We start from the raw sequence: 16,644 nt of genomic DNA, 5'->3' as shown, positions 1-16,644 counted from the left end.
GTGTCCTCCTGTTAATCTAAACATGTACCCACTGACTGTTTATAATCATGTGGATGCTGTTATAATGTATCGTGATTGGGATCCTGACACACCAAACACCCTGGCAAATGACAAAGTTACGTTTTTCTCTTGATTACATAATCGCCATCAGTAAACGGGACACTGTCTGACTCTTTCACTCGAGGGGAGGGAGGCTGTTTATGGGGGAAAGTTCACTGAAGTCTCGGTCGCAGGGTCTGACCACCGTGGTGATTTGTTCCACCGCGACAAACAGTTGGTGAGTTAAAGTCTTTGCCGGGGACAGACGCTGTTTTTCGGGCAGAAATAGTCTGTCGGACAGACACTTCTCCGCAAATAACTGAGGTATTTTTTTTCCTCATATAAGTTGCCAAAGACAGGACCAGTTACTACGTTACTGTTGTATGGTCCTGTAATGTTGCTTTGTGGGACATTTATCTATATTTTGTTGAATGAAGGACCTGTACAGTTATACACTTATTAACTTTCACACAAAGGAGGATGCGGAGAATTGGCGCAGGATCCCCGCATACAAACGGCAGTGTGAATGAGGCTAATGTCTATCCTATCCATCTTCACCGTAACGTAACACCAGAGCACTACGGTTTACCCTCACCAGCCTCGCAGTCGCACCATGCATGTTTACAAGCGCAACATTGAAAAGGGTCCGGTCTGAAACAGTGTCGCGCAGCGTAGTGTTCCGAACGTTGTGTAATCAAATACACCAGTATGAGGGTACATTAAAAATTCATATCGTAACGAAAATATACACCGGTATTCGGTGTGAACCGTGTACGGCCCAGCACTACCTGAAGTATCCTGAGCTGTCCTCAGTGGAAAGTGCTCTGACTGGCAGTCCAATGATTTTAGAGAAGACTTTGACTGTGCTCTGCAGGCGTGTCCAGTTTTGCAGGCTTATGGAGTGGAACCAGCAGGTGATGGAGAAAGTGATGACACTCTTTATGAAGGAGTAATAAAATGTCCGTAGAGTTTTCTTATTGACCCCAAAATGTGTTGAGCTTCATCAGGAGATATTGCTGCTGCTCGCATCTCCCGAGGATCTCCTCAGTGTTGGAGGCAAATTTAAACATACTGTCAAAAATTATGCCCAGGTATTTGTATTCCTCCACAAGCTCAACATTTGTCCCGTGGATTGTGCTGATGGCAGCTGCAGCCAGCTCCCTCTACTTGCTGGAAAAGGCCACCACCATCTATTTGGTCACTCCATGTTTAACTCTGTGTATTATGGGTCTTCTGAAAATGTGACCAAATCTGCCGAGTCAAAAATATACATACAGTAATTCTAATATTTGGATAAAAGCCCCTCGGCCATTTTCCCTTTAATTAGGCACTTTTGATATCCATCCACAAGCTTCTGGTAGTCTTCTGGCTGAATTTTTAACCACATGCCAACCACTTGACATAATTGTTGAAGTTCAACTAAATTTGTTAGCTTCCTGACACAGACCTGTTCTTCAGCACAGTCCACATGTTCTCAATGGGGTTCAAGTCAGGACTTTGGGAAGGTCATTCCAAAACCTAAATTCTAGCCTGATTGATCCATTCCTTTATCACTTCTGACGTGTGTTTGGAGTCATTTTCCTGAACACCCGACTGCACCCAAGACCCAATCTTCTGCTGATGGTTTGAGGTTTTCCTGAAGGATTTGGAGATAATCCTCCTTCTTCATTATTCCATTTACTTTATTTAGAGCAGCAGATCCACTGGCTGCAAAACAGTCCCACAGCATAATACTACCAGCACCATGCCTGACAGTAGGTATGGTGTTCTTAGGGTTAAAGGCCTCACCTCCTCTCCTCCAGACATATTGCTGCTCATTGTGGCCAAACAACTCAGTTTTTGTTTCATGTGACCACAGAGTTTCCCTCCAGAAGGTTTTTTCTTTGTCCATGTGATCAGCAGCAAACTTCAGTCCAGCTTTAAGGTGCTGGATCTGGATCAAGGGCTTCTTTCTTTCACAGCAGCCTCTCAGCTCATGTTGATGTAAAACACACTTGACTGTGGACACTGACACCTGTCTTCCAGCAGCTTCTAATTCATTGCAGACTTGCTTTTTGGTGGTTTTTGGTTGACTCTTGACCATCCTGACCAGTTTTCTGTCAGCAGCAGGTGATAGTTTGTGTTTTCTTCCTGATTGTGGCAGTGACGCAACTGTGCCATGCACTTTATACTTACAAACTGTTTGTACAGTTGATCTTGGGACCTGTAACTGCTTTGAAATAGCTCAAAATGTGACATTCCTGACTTGTTTAAATCAATAACGTGCTCTTTCAGATCAATGCTGAGCTCCTTAACCTTTCCCATTGTAGTGTTTGTGGCTGAGTCTAATGGCTGTATCAAACAGCCCTATTAAAATGGACCCAGAAAAGTCACCAGCTGTTATCAATCAGAATCACTCAGAAGATGTTGTATGTATATATTTTTGATCCAGCAGATTTGGTCATGTTTTCAGAAGACCTATAATAAATTCATTATAGAACCAAACTTCCTGAATTTTTTTTTTGTGACAAAGTCGTTTGTGTTCCAGTCATTCATCACAGAAACATGAGAGCTGTAGAAATCATTGGATGTCGAGACTGCCATGATATACATGTCCTTTGCAGGTGTATGGAAACTTTTGACCAAGACTATTTTACTCAGACAGAGACTGTTCTAACAGTTGAACTTTTTTCCTGTTTAGAGTCCAGCATCATTGCACTGCTTCCATGTGCAGCCTCTCAGTTTACCCCAGTGCACTCAAGGCCTAGGAAAGAAGCAACTGAAGGGTAGGCCTCATACTGGTGTGTGATGTTAAAATCGTCCTTCAGAGTTTTCCTCATTATTTTGGTCTAAAGTTCAAAAATTTGCAGCAACTTTCCATAACATTGTGATGTAATTTGTGAATAATTATTTTTAATTGGCCATCTGTGGATGTTTAAAAAAACTCTTCCTTATTTATTATGTTGATATAATTTTAGTTTCAGTTGGTGGAAAATGTGTCAGAATGTTCTCTTATGGAGGCTAAATGTGAGCTTATGGCCAGACTAGAAGCTAACCCATCTGTTTTTATGGAATGATGCACGAGAGGACGAAGTTCCATCAAAAAGTTTCTGTGTATGCTGTGTGTATTGCAGAGGTGAAGGACTTCCAGCAGGACATTCTTCCTCCTGTGACCGCTCAGCCTTCCCATCATGCCTCTGTGGTGACGTCCATACTGGAGCAGCACACAGCTGAACTGAGTGCTGCTCAGGAGTGGGACAACGAGTGGAACAGTCAGGGACTTCTGTCTCGCCTCACACCACAGGCAAATACATAGTGGTTTATTACTGCTGTACCGTGATCTCTGAAAATGTTCTGAAAACAATTAGCAGGGTGCAATTACCTGTAATAGCTTCTGTAAAATATCCATTAGAACCACAGTAAAATATTGAAATGTGTCTTTGTGGGCTCTGTCACTCCAAATAAGTGACATAGTTGTTTCTGTGAGACTAGTGCATCCAAGGTTAAAGCTTCCCGTGTTTAATGTGTGTCTGTTGTTGAACAGGAGTATCGCTGCAGGAAACAGACCCGGCTGCACAAACGCATCATGGAGCAACTGCGCTCTGCTGTGCTGCCTTCTGCTGAAAGTGCCTTTGGCGGTCCTTCCTTCACCTCTGACTTGTCGGAGCTACTGCAGGCCTTCAGATGTACTGCCCCCTCTGACCACATTCTGACCAAGGGCACCCATTTCACCCACACCCAGAAGTTCACCTTCACACAGGTGAGGAGCACATCGCAAAAATACAACGTGGTTGAAAACAAATGTCCCTGCAGGAAGAGTTTAATAATCTGTCTGCCTGCCTGCCTCTCTCTCTCTCTCTCTCTCTCTCTCTCACAGGAGGCGGCGCCAGTAACCAGCTCCACCCCCACTAGGCACCAGTCAGAGAGTGATATCCAGCTCCGTCAGCAGGAGGAGCTGACGTCAGTCCAGCAGCAGTTCCAGCAGCTCTGCAGTGATGTTGACCAGCTGGCAGCAGACATGAAGCACATGTGTGTCACTCGTACACAGGTAACACGCACACACCTGAGCATTTCCTTTTCAGCTTTTGCATTTTAATTTTAATTTTATTTATTTATTTGACTATTTAAGTTTTTTTTTCAATTTACTTTTTCTTTTTAAGTTAATTTATGACTTGATTATTCCTAGTTGTGTAGTAAAATAATAATCTTTTTAATTGTTTTATGTTACCTTTAATTTCTTATTTGGAATTTTAATTATGACTAAAAAAATATCCTCCATACAGAGGATGCTCTGTATGGGTTGATGCAGCTGAGTTGGAAACACCCTTCAGTGATGCAATAACTGTTTCAAAATTAATTTTGAAAGGCCGCTGTAGTGGTCCAGCCAAAAAGAAAATAAGCCCAACAATTCCAACTGTCGGAGTAACCTCTGCTACCAGTCAGTTCATTGTCTTAGTGCACACTGGATAAGTGTCTCGAACTGCACCTGCAGTCTAATGATAACCTAACCTAACTGTGTTGTCTTTGAAGTTTTTTGTTTTTTTCCTTCTGACTTCTGAGAGAAAAAAATAGCTAATTTTGATCAATTTCAATTTAGAATTGAAATGGTGTTTTTATCCTCCTCACCTGTATGGTTGTACAAACACCAGTAATAAACCATTCCTGATGGATAACTAACATTTAGAGGTTTTTGAACTGTTAGGCGCCTCCCCAGTGGAGCTTTACCCCTAGATTCCACCCGGGCATCTGATGCACGCGCTTCATACATGTACACACAAACACACACACACAAATCATTTGTAGCTATACTTCTGGGATAAAATGCGTTATCCCCATGTCGACAAGAGGCAATACTGAACAGTGCTGAATTAGTTCATAAGACGGTCGCGATGTGTTAGTGACTCTAACGTAACAACATAAACTTGATCTTGTACTAGCAGCAGCCGTATGCCTTTGGCTACGGTTAGCAGAAGGCTAATGTATTAGCAACTTCCGCTAATGTGTTATCGGTAGCCGCTGTCACCTGGCTGTTTACATGGTAAATCAGCCCACACAACCAATCCTCTTCTTAGATTGTTTTGCGCTGAAAGCGGGTGTTTTCAACCATGGAATCGCAATCTTTCCTGTCCGGTTATCTGCCATTGCTGCAGACTGGGTTTCCACGGAAGAGACGTGAACATGCATCTGCTTTAGTAGAACAGCCAATCACAGGGCTCGCTCTCTCCGCTGCTCTGTGATTGGTCAAAGTCTTTCGTTACGGGCCAGATTCTTTGCAGGCTGAAAACAGAGCCTAGAGGAGGCGCAGAGGTCTGTTCTTCTCTCACATCGCTTCATTTATTATTATCCCCAAGGTTATTATGGAAGTTTTTGCCCAATATTGCCAAAAATAAGCTGCCTACCGAGCCTTTAAGTACGTAGCCTACTCACCCATTGTAGAAGCACAAAAATCAAGGAGAATGTGACGAAATAAGCAAAATCTCAGGAGGCCTACTGTACCAGCCGGCAGTAGGCTCCGCTTTTGGTGGGATATGCAGTTGCGTGGAGGACAGAGCAAAATAGCATTGCACACGTAATGTCATAGACGTGTCAGACAGACACACAACCAATGGAACCAGGGGTTAGAGTGTAAGGGGAGACACAGTGAGGGACAATGCTGCTGGTGCTCTAAAGACAACGGCTCTCCGACTCATCACTCAGTCAAATAAAGGTAATCATCAACCTCTTAGACCTATAAGGAAGGAGCATCTTTTTTTTCATGATTTCTAACTGCCAGAGAATCACGACCTTGTCGTCCTTGTCCTCAGCTGTTATGGCCTTCTGTGTAAGTCAAGTTCCTTATATGTGTTCACGTACGTGGCCAATAAGGCCGATTCTGATTTTGTTCACATCTTGAAGTAACATTTTACTTTGTCATTTCCCAAATTATGGGCACTGTAGTTTCAATAATTAGAGCTTGATTCTCCCCAAAATAAAGGCAAGATAGAGAATAACAATAGGTGTGACAAAAGCACACCATTGATCCATTGATTGGGGGGGTGGGGGTAGGAGATACAGGATTCTGGATTCTGTCTGGGGGCCCACAGTATCAGACCTGTTTGTTCATGCACCCTCTTGAAACGGGTCATTTTTAGTTATTGTGGATAAGAGCGTCTATTACAGCAGGCACAATGTCCAAAAGGAGCAAAATGAGCACAATGTACATGTGTGATGTGTTTTGGTGCAGGTGTTGGATGAGCTGAAGCAGAGAGAGCTGGGAAACTCTGAAAAAGAGGAGAGGATGCAGGTGAAAAAGAAAACAATCGACTTTTTGCCAGATGCAGAAAACAACCTGCTGAAGCTTCAGGTAGGAGGGCTGAGGGACATATCATCAAAGCAGGTAGGGTGCACAGATTTAGTACAAACCTGTGTGTTTCCTGCTCCAGGCTCTGGTGGAGGCCAGTGCCAAGCGGGTGGTGAACCTGGCCTCTCAGTGGGAGAAACACCGTGCTCCACTCATTGACGAACACCGCAGACTCAAAGAAATCTGCAGCAACCAAGAGGTTAGTGGTGCCTTGAAAAAGATTTCTGGCTTAATTTGTTCCAGTGAAAATGCATTATGATTCTGCTCATTCTCCTCAGCTGGAGTCTTCCAGAAAGCTGTCTGAAATCAAGTCTTTACATGACAAAATACGCGTGTCTACAGAGGAGGCCAAGAAGAAGGAAGACGTATACAAACAACTGGTATGGACTGGATTTATGCATTTCTTTTGAAAGAAAGCAAATAAGTTTTAGCTGATTCTTATTAGTACAGTTCTACTCACAGGTTACAGTAGGAAGTATTATGTTGCTGTAGGGTTGTTTGAAATGCTACATTACAGTTAGGAGTTGCACAATTGGTTATCTTTTGGCTGAATGTACAATGTTTTGTGCTTGTTCTCTTCCAACGCAGGTAACAGAGTTAGAAAATCTTCCTCAGGATGCGTCTCGGTCAGCATACACTCAGAGGATTCTGGAGATCGTCAGCAACATCAAAAAACAGAAGGAGGAAATTACAAAGGTAAAGCTGAAAGCAAATGATGCACACAATTCATACATGAAGAAAGCAAAGAAATACAGGGCAAGTTTGATTAGCTGAACTGTAGACACAGGTGACATATTCTGACAACATAAAAAAAAAAAGTCTTCATACAGCTCCTCCAGTGTAATCAAAGTGTTGCACAGAAGCCCTGAGATTTAAAAAATAGTTATTTACACCCTTTTTAAAGCTGAAATATTCACCGTAGCTGCTCAGCTCAGAAAGCATTAGCCTGGACCCCGTCTGAAGTGTGTGCTAGGGCTGCTTGATTATGGAAAAAATCATCATCACGATTATTTTGGTCAATATTGAAATCACGATTATATAAACGATTATTTTTGAGTTTGGAAACATGATGCATTTATTCAGCATTTCTGTCAAAAAAATACATAAAATGTTCAAATCGAAAAATACAAAATGTTCAAATTGAAAATAATGTAGGCTACAAATATGTATCCAACTGTTGTGTCTGAGATTGATGTCTGACATGCAGTATTGGCGAACCGAACCAGTGTGAACGGATAAGCCGGCGGCGCGGAGCGGGGGTGTGTCGGTCTGATGGTGTTCACTGTCTGATAACTGAACAGGTCCATCACTCAACAAAATAGAGAAATGTCCCACAAAGCAACGTTACAGGACCAAACAACAGTAACGTAGTAACTGGTTGTGTCTTATATGAGGAAAAAAATACCGTGAAGTGTCTGAAGTGAACTTTCCCCCAGAAAACAGCCTCCCTCCCCGCGAGTGACAGAGTCAGACAGCGTCCTGTTGACTGATGGCGATTATGTAATTATGTAATTTAGAGAAAAACGTAACTTGAGCGAATGCCAGTTAGCAGGGCTGCGTTGAATGCTTTGGGGGAGGGACTGAATTGCGCATGCGCGTCTCTTTCAGAAAATCTCTAGGCTTACTGTACAACGAAAAATGCCAAATAAATTGTTTCAATACGATTATATTAGTTTGGAGATCGTTTGACCCAAAAATCAAAATCATGATCAAAATTCGATTAATTGCACAGCCCTAGTGTGTGCACAAGCATCAGGGTAAAAATGACATCTTTTCAAATCAATTTGGGATCTCAGGGCTTCTGGAGACTTGGATTACACCAGTTGTTTTCTAACATTTTTAATTTACTTCAGTTGTTTAGGGGAATGCTGCAATGCTGTTTTGCTGGGAAGCTTTAGAAATGTTTTGTGGAGTACAAAACTTCACCTGACTTTCATCAGCATGGACGGAGGAGATAATGACTGAATTTTCATTTTTGGGTGAACTGTACTTTTAAGCTTTCAGCATGTGCTGTGTATCATCTGTAGTGTCCCTTGTCATCAACACTGTGTTCACTTTGTTGCAGATTTTGTCAGACACTAAGGAGCTCCAGAAAGAGATCAACAGCCTGACAGGAAAGCTGGACAGGACCTTTGCTGTTACTGATGAGCTGGTCTTTAAGGTATTGGAGGGCTTCTTTACCAAACATGTAACATTCTGTTTTAGATGTTGATGAAGGTTCTCAGTCATCCAGGTCATGGTAATTCTAAGTGCTATATCGTATAGGGATCGACCGATATGGGTTTTTTAGGGCCGATGCCGATATCGATTTTTTTCCATCACCCTTAGCCAATGACAGATTATGGACTGCCGATTTTTGGGGCCGATACTGCTTTTGCTCCCTCAATTTACATTAAAAAAATGACACAATGATAACAGGTCTCAAGTTTAAACAAACATTTATTGAACAGTAAAATTTAAGCTTAAGCTGTAGCATAAATAAAACAACAACTATTGTACACAGTAGGATTAAACAGCTTTGTTCAACTTTACACCACACATACTTTCAAATGAAAAAAAGTGCTTTGGTGGCTCACTAAAATGTTGCCACACCGGGTTCTTGCGTTCTGCCATCTGTATGAAGAATAAATAAAAACACAGATTAGTCTCAATCAGTATCCATATTTTTGGCATCATGTTACATTCATATCACCCATATCATCACCTTTTCATCAATATCTACAACACAGCCTTGATGATGCATTGCTTGCTGATAAGACAGGTATAATTAATTTTTTCTGCACAAAATAAAGTGATCATGTCTTAGGCTACTATGCTGTCAGGTTTGGCAACACCAGAACATAAATCAGCAGGAAAATAAGTGTGATGTCAGAAGCACATTAAGCAACAAAATGATCAAGTTTAAGTTTTAAACGGCATTATCAACTTTAAAAGGAATAAATATTCAACCATGTACAAAACATTTCTCTCACAGTTTCAGTTAAATCTCTCATCGATGTGATGGCTGCTCCTCCCCAGTGAGACGCGCACCCCCCCCTCCACATACAAACACACACACATGTCAGCTGAGCTGACACTGACTGAAAAACTCCACCACTGCTGGATTGACAACGGCAGCAAACGGCTCTTAACACGTTTTCACGAAACACTGACACAAATTTGTACTACATATTAGTGGTGCAACGGATCATCATTGATCCGTGATCCGTTCGGATCAATATCTTCGGTTCGGCACACACGTGATCCGCGGATTGATTTACGAAAAAAAAAACGCGAGCGGAGGAACGGAGGAGCTTGAACGCCCCTCGTCATTTAAATCCCCTGTATGGGAGCATTTTGGCTTCCCTTTCAAATATAATGATGAAGGAAAGAGGTCAGGGCCGTAGCCACCATTGAGGACACCGAGGTCATGTCCTCTGTACTTTTTTCCTTAAGTTTCGTTTCATTAAAACCGAAAGTAAACACGGTCACGACGTGACTGCAGGTCTATTTTTAGAACGGCACTTAAATGAATCGGAGCAAAGATGCAGCGTAGTGGTAAGAGGCTGCATCAATCCAAGTTATCATTTGTTGCAGCAAGAAAGGCAGAGGATGATCAGGCAAAGAGGAGGAAAGGTGAGAATTGTAATAAGCTAAGAGAATGAGAAAAATAGTGAACGAGCCTACAGATGCAACAGATAGCCAATAGAGATGCTAAACTGTAACCTACTGTAAATGTAGAGAGAGATGAAGAGGTTGAAGGGACAGAGACAGGAGAGGAGAGAGAATTACATAATAAACGAAAGACAAAGTTATGTTTATTTGTCTTGTCTTTTTTTTTTTTTGCTGATCCGAAAAATGATCCGATCCGTGACTCTGATCCGAGAAACGATCCGAACCGTGAGTTTTTTGATCCGTTGCACCCCTACTACATATAGAACATTTCTCTCATCATTAAAGTTCTTCTAGTACACACTAAAGACCACTGATAGCCCCGCAATGGCTGCTCCACTCTGCTCTGCTGAGGGAGAGAGTGCGCACACACACACACATACACACACACACACACACACACACACACACACACACACACAACACACATCTCAGCCCAGCGTTCGCTGATTTAAACTCCTACAAACACCATGGAACTGAATTGACAACTTTGACATTACTACTAATATAACTTCATTACCAATATTTCAACTAAGTTTAACAGTTAGAGGCTAATTAAAAGTTTAAAACTTACCGTTGTTCTGAAGCAGCCTCCTGGGCAATGCCGCTTTCACCACTCTTCCAGTGGGGGAGGGGTAACGCGTCTGCATGTGCTGCAGGGTCTTCCGGCAACACAGAGCTGCCCGTGGATGCCTGTCTGTAAACCATGCCGCGGAAAAAACATCGTGACCCACGCGCGAATCGGCCTTAATCCTTAATATCGTAGTCAACTGGACTTGTTTCAGTTTCTTGACAACGTTTCACCTCTCATCCAAGAGGCTTCTTCAGTTCTAACTAACTGGAGGGGAGTTGCAGGCTTTTATACTCTGTGTGGGAGTGTCCTTACAGAGTTGTCAGTGTTGGTCGTTGACTTAACCTGCCTTCATGTGGGTTGCTAGGGCTAGGTGAGCCCAGGGCTGTATTCGAAACTGCATACTATACTGCTAGTACGTACTGATTTGGCCAAAATGTAGTATGTAGTATGCAGTATGCAAACAAAAGCAAAATCTGCAGTATGAGAAAAGTTCCCGGATGTCGTACTGATTCGGAAAATATTTCCAGTATGCATCCGACCAGACTTCTCTGCCTACTGTTTCCCACAATGCAATGCGCTGGAGCCGGGATCATGACGTCCTCGTCACGAGCAGTACAGCGTTTATATTTGTTCACACAACAAGTACAGTGCATAAGCTACTTGACTATTGTGACGAAAGCTATAGGTACAATAGAAATCCAGGCTGTTGTACATATGAAATGAAAAAAGGTACTCTGTTAATTAAACAGAGTACTTACTTTTTTATTATTAATATTTGGTGATTTCTGTACATACAGCGCTCCCGAGACAGCGCTGTACTGTATACTGTCCACTACAAACATGAAGCTTTCCTCTAGCGTTTAATCTTCAAAGAGCAGCGGTTAAGATAACTGGCCTGCTGTCTCCCCCGGGTCGACGACGCATGTTGGCCGGTGGAACGACTCTGGAGACGGGGCTGCTGCCTCTGAGACGAGCCGCTCCTTCCGGAGCTTCACTTCTCCGAAAACATCGAGGCAAATTACTAAACAGCCGTCATTTGGGTAAATTAACCGCACATTGGGGATCTAAACGGTTACTTTCTCGCATGAAAAAATATTAAAACTTAATAAAGTGTCATATTAACAGCGCTACAGCGAGAAATAAAACAGCTTTGCGCCTGTTTTACAACTACCGCTGCCGGGCGCCACGAAATGCATTCTGGGAAACCTGCATACTGCATACTGCGGTGTGAACGGCGTCGGTCTGCTGAAGTAGCATGCTGAATCCCACATTCAGTATACAGTATACAGTGTATACAGTATATACTAACGCAGTATGTAGTAGGCAGTATGGTAGTATGCGGTTTCGAAAACAGCCCTGGTGTGAATGGGTGTTAAGTAATGTCGCTTCCCCAGACAGCTTATCACCCATCTACAATGCAGTACTGAGGTCCCTCCCGAGACAGCTTAACAACCATTCATGTTTTAGTTGTCTGACTTAAACAGACTTAGAAATGGGAATTTCATAACCAGCATCAATCCAAAAGCAAATTAATTCACACCAGTGTTTCGTCAGCTGCTGCTACACGTTATGTGTAAATGTGTGTGTGCAAATAACAAATGCAAGGATTATAAATGAAAACTGCTTTTTTGTTGTCATTCGTAGGACGCCAAAAAAGATGAATCTGTCCGCAAATCCTATAAGTACCTCGCTGCCCTGCATGAGGTATGTCATCATGTTTGTGTTTCTTCTGTTTGATCCTATGTGTCACTCTTATCAGAGAATTTGTTACATGCCATCTTTCTTCTTCTGTAGAACTGCAATCAGCTGATCCAAACCATTGAGGACACCGGTACGATTTTGAGAGAGATTCGAGATCTAGAGGAGCAGGTAGAATTGACGGTTTTTATTGTTACATCATCACTTCACACACGCTAACAGTCTGTGAAATACCTGTTTGCTGTGTTACACAGAATCAGATGAGAAGATCAATATCAGTTTCATCTGTTACAAGTACAGGAGGTGGTTAGCCTAGCTTAGCATAAAGACCGGGAGTAGCCTAGCTCCATATCATGTTTTATCATGTTCCTCAACTGTACACTTGATTTTGAATCTTGCAAGCATAACATTAGCTTTCTAGCTAATAGCTGAGCAAACCCTCAGGTGTGCCAGCAAAACTGAGTTATTGCTTGTGAGAAACTTAAAATATAAACTTTATATCGGAGAAAAAACTTGACCACCCTCTACAATTCCTGGATGGAGTACTGTATAATGGGTGCATATTGCATGTGCATGGATATACAATTAAAGTCAAATGAAATGTGTTGTATTATTTTTGGGGACCAGAAATATTCACAAAACACAAAATACAAATTTAGGGTTTCACTTGATTGTTTATTCTGGGAAATATCTAAAACATCCAATATCTACCTAATATCTACCATACCTAACTAATTTTGAGTAGTGTACACTGACATTACTGTATGTACTAGCTAGCATAATTAATCAAGAACTGTATGTAATTATTACAGAATAATAATGTTCTAAATGCCTTCTAAATAAATTGGAACACAGCCCACAAATTCATGCTTTTTTTCCCTTTTTTTGTTTAGGTATTCAAGATTATTTCATTATTATTTCATCACCTGGTTATGAGCAACAACATGCCAACTACAGGTCACTCACAGGGTCTAAATTACTCTGATAATAATATTAATTAATCAATAATAAATATAATAATAACTAGAATGGCACTCAGTTGAGCGCATACCTCCACCAAGGTACAACTCAAATCAAATCAAATTTTATTTGTATAGCCCAAATTCACAAATCACAGTTTGCCTCAGAGGGCTTTACAATCTGTACAGAGACGACACCCTCTGTCCTTCGAACCCTCGATTCGAGTGAGGAAAAACTTGCCCCCAAAAAAAGCCCTTTTAACAGGGAAAAAAATGCGGAAGAAACCTCAGGAAGAGCCACAGAGGAGGGATCCCTCTCCCAGGACGGACAGACGTGCAATAGATGTTGCATGTACAGAGCAGATCAACGAGATCACAATGTATACAATTATAATGGATGGTTGACAGGAATGAAAGTACATAAAGATGTATTACAGCAATAATAATGAAATGCACATAATGGAAATGTGACTACTAGTAATAACAGTAGTAGTGGTTAACGGTAAGGATAGTATGTAGTAATGCATTACAATAATAGTAGTGGAACGTATGTAACAGAGATGTGACTAATATTATCAACAGTAGTGGTGTGTGTCAGGCAGGGTCATGGCAGTAGGCGCATCCACGATCAGGCAGGGCCATGGCAGTAGGCGCATCCACGATCAGGCAGGGCCATGGCAGTAGGCGCATCCACGATCAGGCAGGGCCATGGCAGTAGGCGCATCCACGATCAGGCAGGGCCATGGCAGTAGGCGCATCCACGATCAGGCAGGGCCATGGCAGTAGGCGCATCCACGATCCACGACCCGGGCACGGCCAGGATCCATGGGAGCCTGTAGGACTAGAAAGCACAAGGACTCCGGGGAAGAAGTGAAGTCAGTGACATGCAGAGATGGGGCATGTATACAGGCATAATGTATACAGATGGAGAGGAGAGGAGAGGAGAGGGGAGGAGAGAGAAGCTCAGTGTGTCATTGTCCCCCGGACTGGGCCTATAGCAGCATAACTAAGAGCTGGTCCAGCCCTAACTATAAGCTATATCAAAAAGGAAGGTCTTAAGTCTACTCTTAAAGGTAGAGAGGGTGTCCGCCTCCCGGACCAAAACAGGAAGATGGTTCCACAGAAGAGGAGCTTGATAACTGAAGGCTCTGGCTCCCATTCTGCTTTTGGAGACTTTAGGAACTACAAGTAATCCTGCGTTCTGGGAGCGTAATGCTCTAGTTGGGTAATAGGGTAGTATGAACTCCTGGAGATATGATGGTGCCTGACCATTAACAGCTTTGTAAGTGAGGAGAAGGATTTTAAACTCTATTCTTGATTTTACAGGGAGCCAGTGCAGAGAGGCCAATACAGGAGTAATATGATCTCTTTTCTTAGTTCCTGTCAGTACACGTGCTGCAGCATTCTGGACCAGCTGGAGACTCTTTAGAGACTTGTTAGGGCAGCCTGATAATAGAGAATTACAATAGTCCAGCCTGGAAGTAACAAACGCATGGACTAGCCTTTCTGCGTCTTTTTGGGACAGGATGGGCCTGATTTTTGCAATGTTGCATAGATGAAAAAATGCAGACCTTGACATTTGTTTTATGTGGGAGTTGAAGGACATATCTTGATCAAAGAGAACTCCCAGATTCCTGACGGTGGTGCTGGAGGCCAAGTTAATGCCATCCAAACTAGCTATATCATTAGATAATGCATCTCTAAGGTGTTTAGGACCAAGTACTATAACTTCGGTTTTATCTGAATTTAACAGCAGAAAATTGCAGGTCATCCAGGTCTTAATGTCCTTGAGACATGCATGGAGTTTAGTAAGCTGATTAGTTTCATCTGGCTTTAGTGATAAGTATAACTGGGTATCATCTGCGTAACAGTGAAAGTTTATGGAGTGTTTCCGAATTATATTTATTTTTATTATATTTATATTTTCAACTGTCCCCTTTAGGGATGTTAATGTATAATCATTGTCTTTAAGTGTGACAGCCAACATGTGTATTTCTCCAAATCTCCAGGCAATTCTTTTTAAAATACAGCAGCTCATGTTCAGAGATCTACAGCACAGTTTAATATATTTTTCACTTACATCTTAAAACATCTACAGATTGAGACAGAAAACGGCAACAAAACAGTGGCTAACCTGGAGAGGATCCTGGACGACTACAAGGCTATTCGACAGGAGAATTCTGCACTTGCTGCCAAAGTGAGAGAAGGCTGAAGGAGGCCCTGGTCTGCTCCACTCTGCCTGCTGAGGCTGAAGCTGTGGTACAAACCTGGAGCTGGAGCTGTAGATGGGAACAGAACTCCAGATTTCTCACCAAAAAGCAAGCAGATTTTTGTACTCTGGAACTAACCTGACATTTTAATGCACAACCTGTGGATAGATGAAGATGAGAAATTTTTTTTTCCATTTCAAACTGATTTCTACAGCCAGATGTGCTCTCTGAGAGTCCGTGCACTGGTTTGATGGCTCTGTACCCACATGAAACATAACACTCAACAGCAGAAGGTGCTGTCAGCGCTTTTCTATTCAAATGTAAACTCATTCACATTGATGTATGACATATTTTCATAAGATATCTTGATTCAAATAAAATCTTTGACTTTTTTCAATTTTTATTACAGGAATCACTCTGCCATTTTCAGACATTAGCAGTTTGGTGTCTGATTTATTTTGAATTGTACATGTTGAGTGAATGGCATATGAATGTTGTGGAGCCCCATCAGCAAAGAATTGTTGTATATATGGTACCAGCTTAAATAAAGATGCCTTAAAGACTTGAGAAACAGCTCTTATTGGAATTATCTGTGATGCTGGTCATGATGAGCGTGGACCTACAGTGATCTACATGATCTGCACCCAAACACAGTGGTACTCAGCTGCACTTGTAATGTACTACAGTGTTCCTGAATGTGCTTAACAATTACTGATAGGCCTACTTAGCCTATTTGATAACAAGTGTAAGTGTAAAACCATGTTAAAGGAAGTACACCAGTGAGGAGTGTTATAACAAGTGGGAGACTACATAAAGGCTTTAATTGTTTGACAGTACACTATTGATGGAAAGATGTATCAGAAATCAGTTTTAAATGTATTTATTTTTACAGTTGCCAACTATCAGTTGTGTTGGGTCTGAGATGTGAGTGGATCTCTTATGAGATCAACCACAAACATCCCTGCATGATCTGTAGTGTTTCATTAACTCACTGTCATTCAGTGTTTTTGTGAATTCTTCCTCTTAAGATCTAAGATGCTTTGTGAACTAGCTTAATTTTGAAGAGTTTTCATAGAATTTCGTCAATTGGAGCAACTGTTAGTACTAGGACGCTTTATGAATATGGGCTCAGTTCTTAAACTCAAATAAACAGTTCAAATTAAGATTAAGGTTTAGACATTCTAACCATTAATT

At 41.9% G+C, this 16,644-nt stretch overlaps 1 protein-coding gene across 2 annotated transcripts in view; it reads left to right on the top strand.

Moving 5' to 3' along the window:
- ccdc22 (CCC complex scaffolding subunit CCDC22) overlaps positions 1 to 16,017 on the top strand; it is a 25,058-nt gene extending 9,041 nt beyond the window's left edge. For both annotated transcript variants that reach the window (XM_084365719.1, XM_084365720.1), the window contains 12 exons: positions 2,720 to 2,804; positions 3,153 to 3,322; positions 3,563 to 3,778; positions 3,896 to 4,066; positions 6,242 to 6,361; positions 6,441 to 6,557; positions 6,637 to 6,738; positions 6,947 to 7,054; positions 8,424 to 8,519; positions 12,228 to 12,287; positions 12,378 to 12,452; positions 15,339 to 16,017. In XM_084365719.1, coding sequence (XP_084221845.1) covers positions 2,720 to 2,804; positions 3,153 to 3,322; positions 3,563 to 3,778; positions 3,896 to 4,066; positions 6,242 to 6,361; positions 6,441 to 6,557; positions 6,637 to 6,738; positions 6,947 to 7,054; positions 8,424 to 8,519; positions 12,228 to 12,287; positions 12,378 to 12,452; positions 15,339 to 15,452 — 1,434 coding nt within the window. In that variant the 3' untranslated portion in view covers positions 15,453 to 16,017. The remainder of the gene's footprint in view (positions 1 to 2,719; positions 2,805 to 3,152; positions 3,323 to 3,562; positions 3,779 to 3,895; positions 4,067 to 6,241; positions 6,362 to 6,440; positions 6,558 to 6,636; positions 6,739 to 6,946; positions 7,055 to 8,423; positions 8,520 to 12,227; positions 12,288 to 12,377; positions 12,453 to 15,338) is intronic.
- The last annotated feature ends 627 nt before the right edge of the window (positions 16,018 to 16,644 follow it).

Source organism: Pagrus pagrus, assembly GCF_965226575.1.
Source record: "Pagrus pagrus genome assembly, chromosome: 11".
Classification (NCBI taxonomy): domain Eukaryota; kingdom Metazoa; phylum Chordata; class Actinopteri; order Spariformes; family Sparidae; genus Pagrus; species Pagrus pagrus.
Note: the sequence above shows the minus strand (reverse complement) of the source record. Positions and strands in the feature narration are given on the sequence as shown.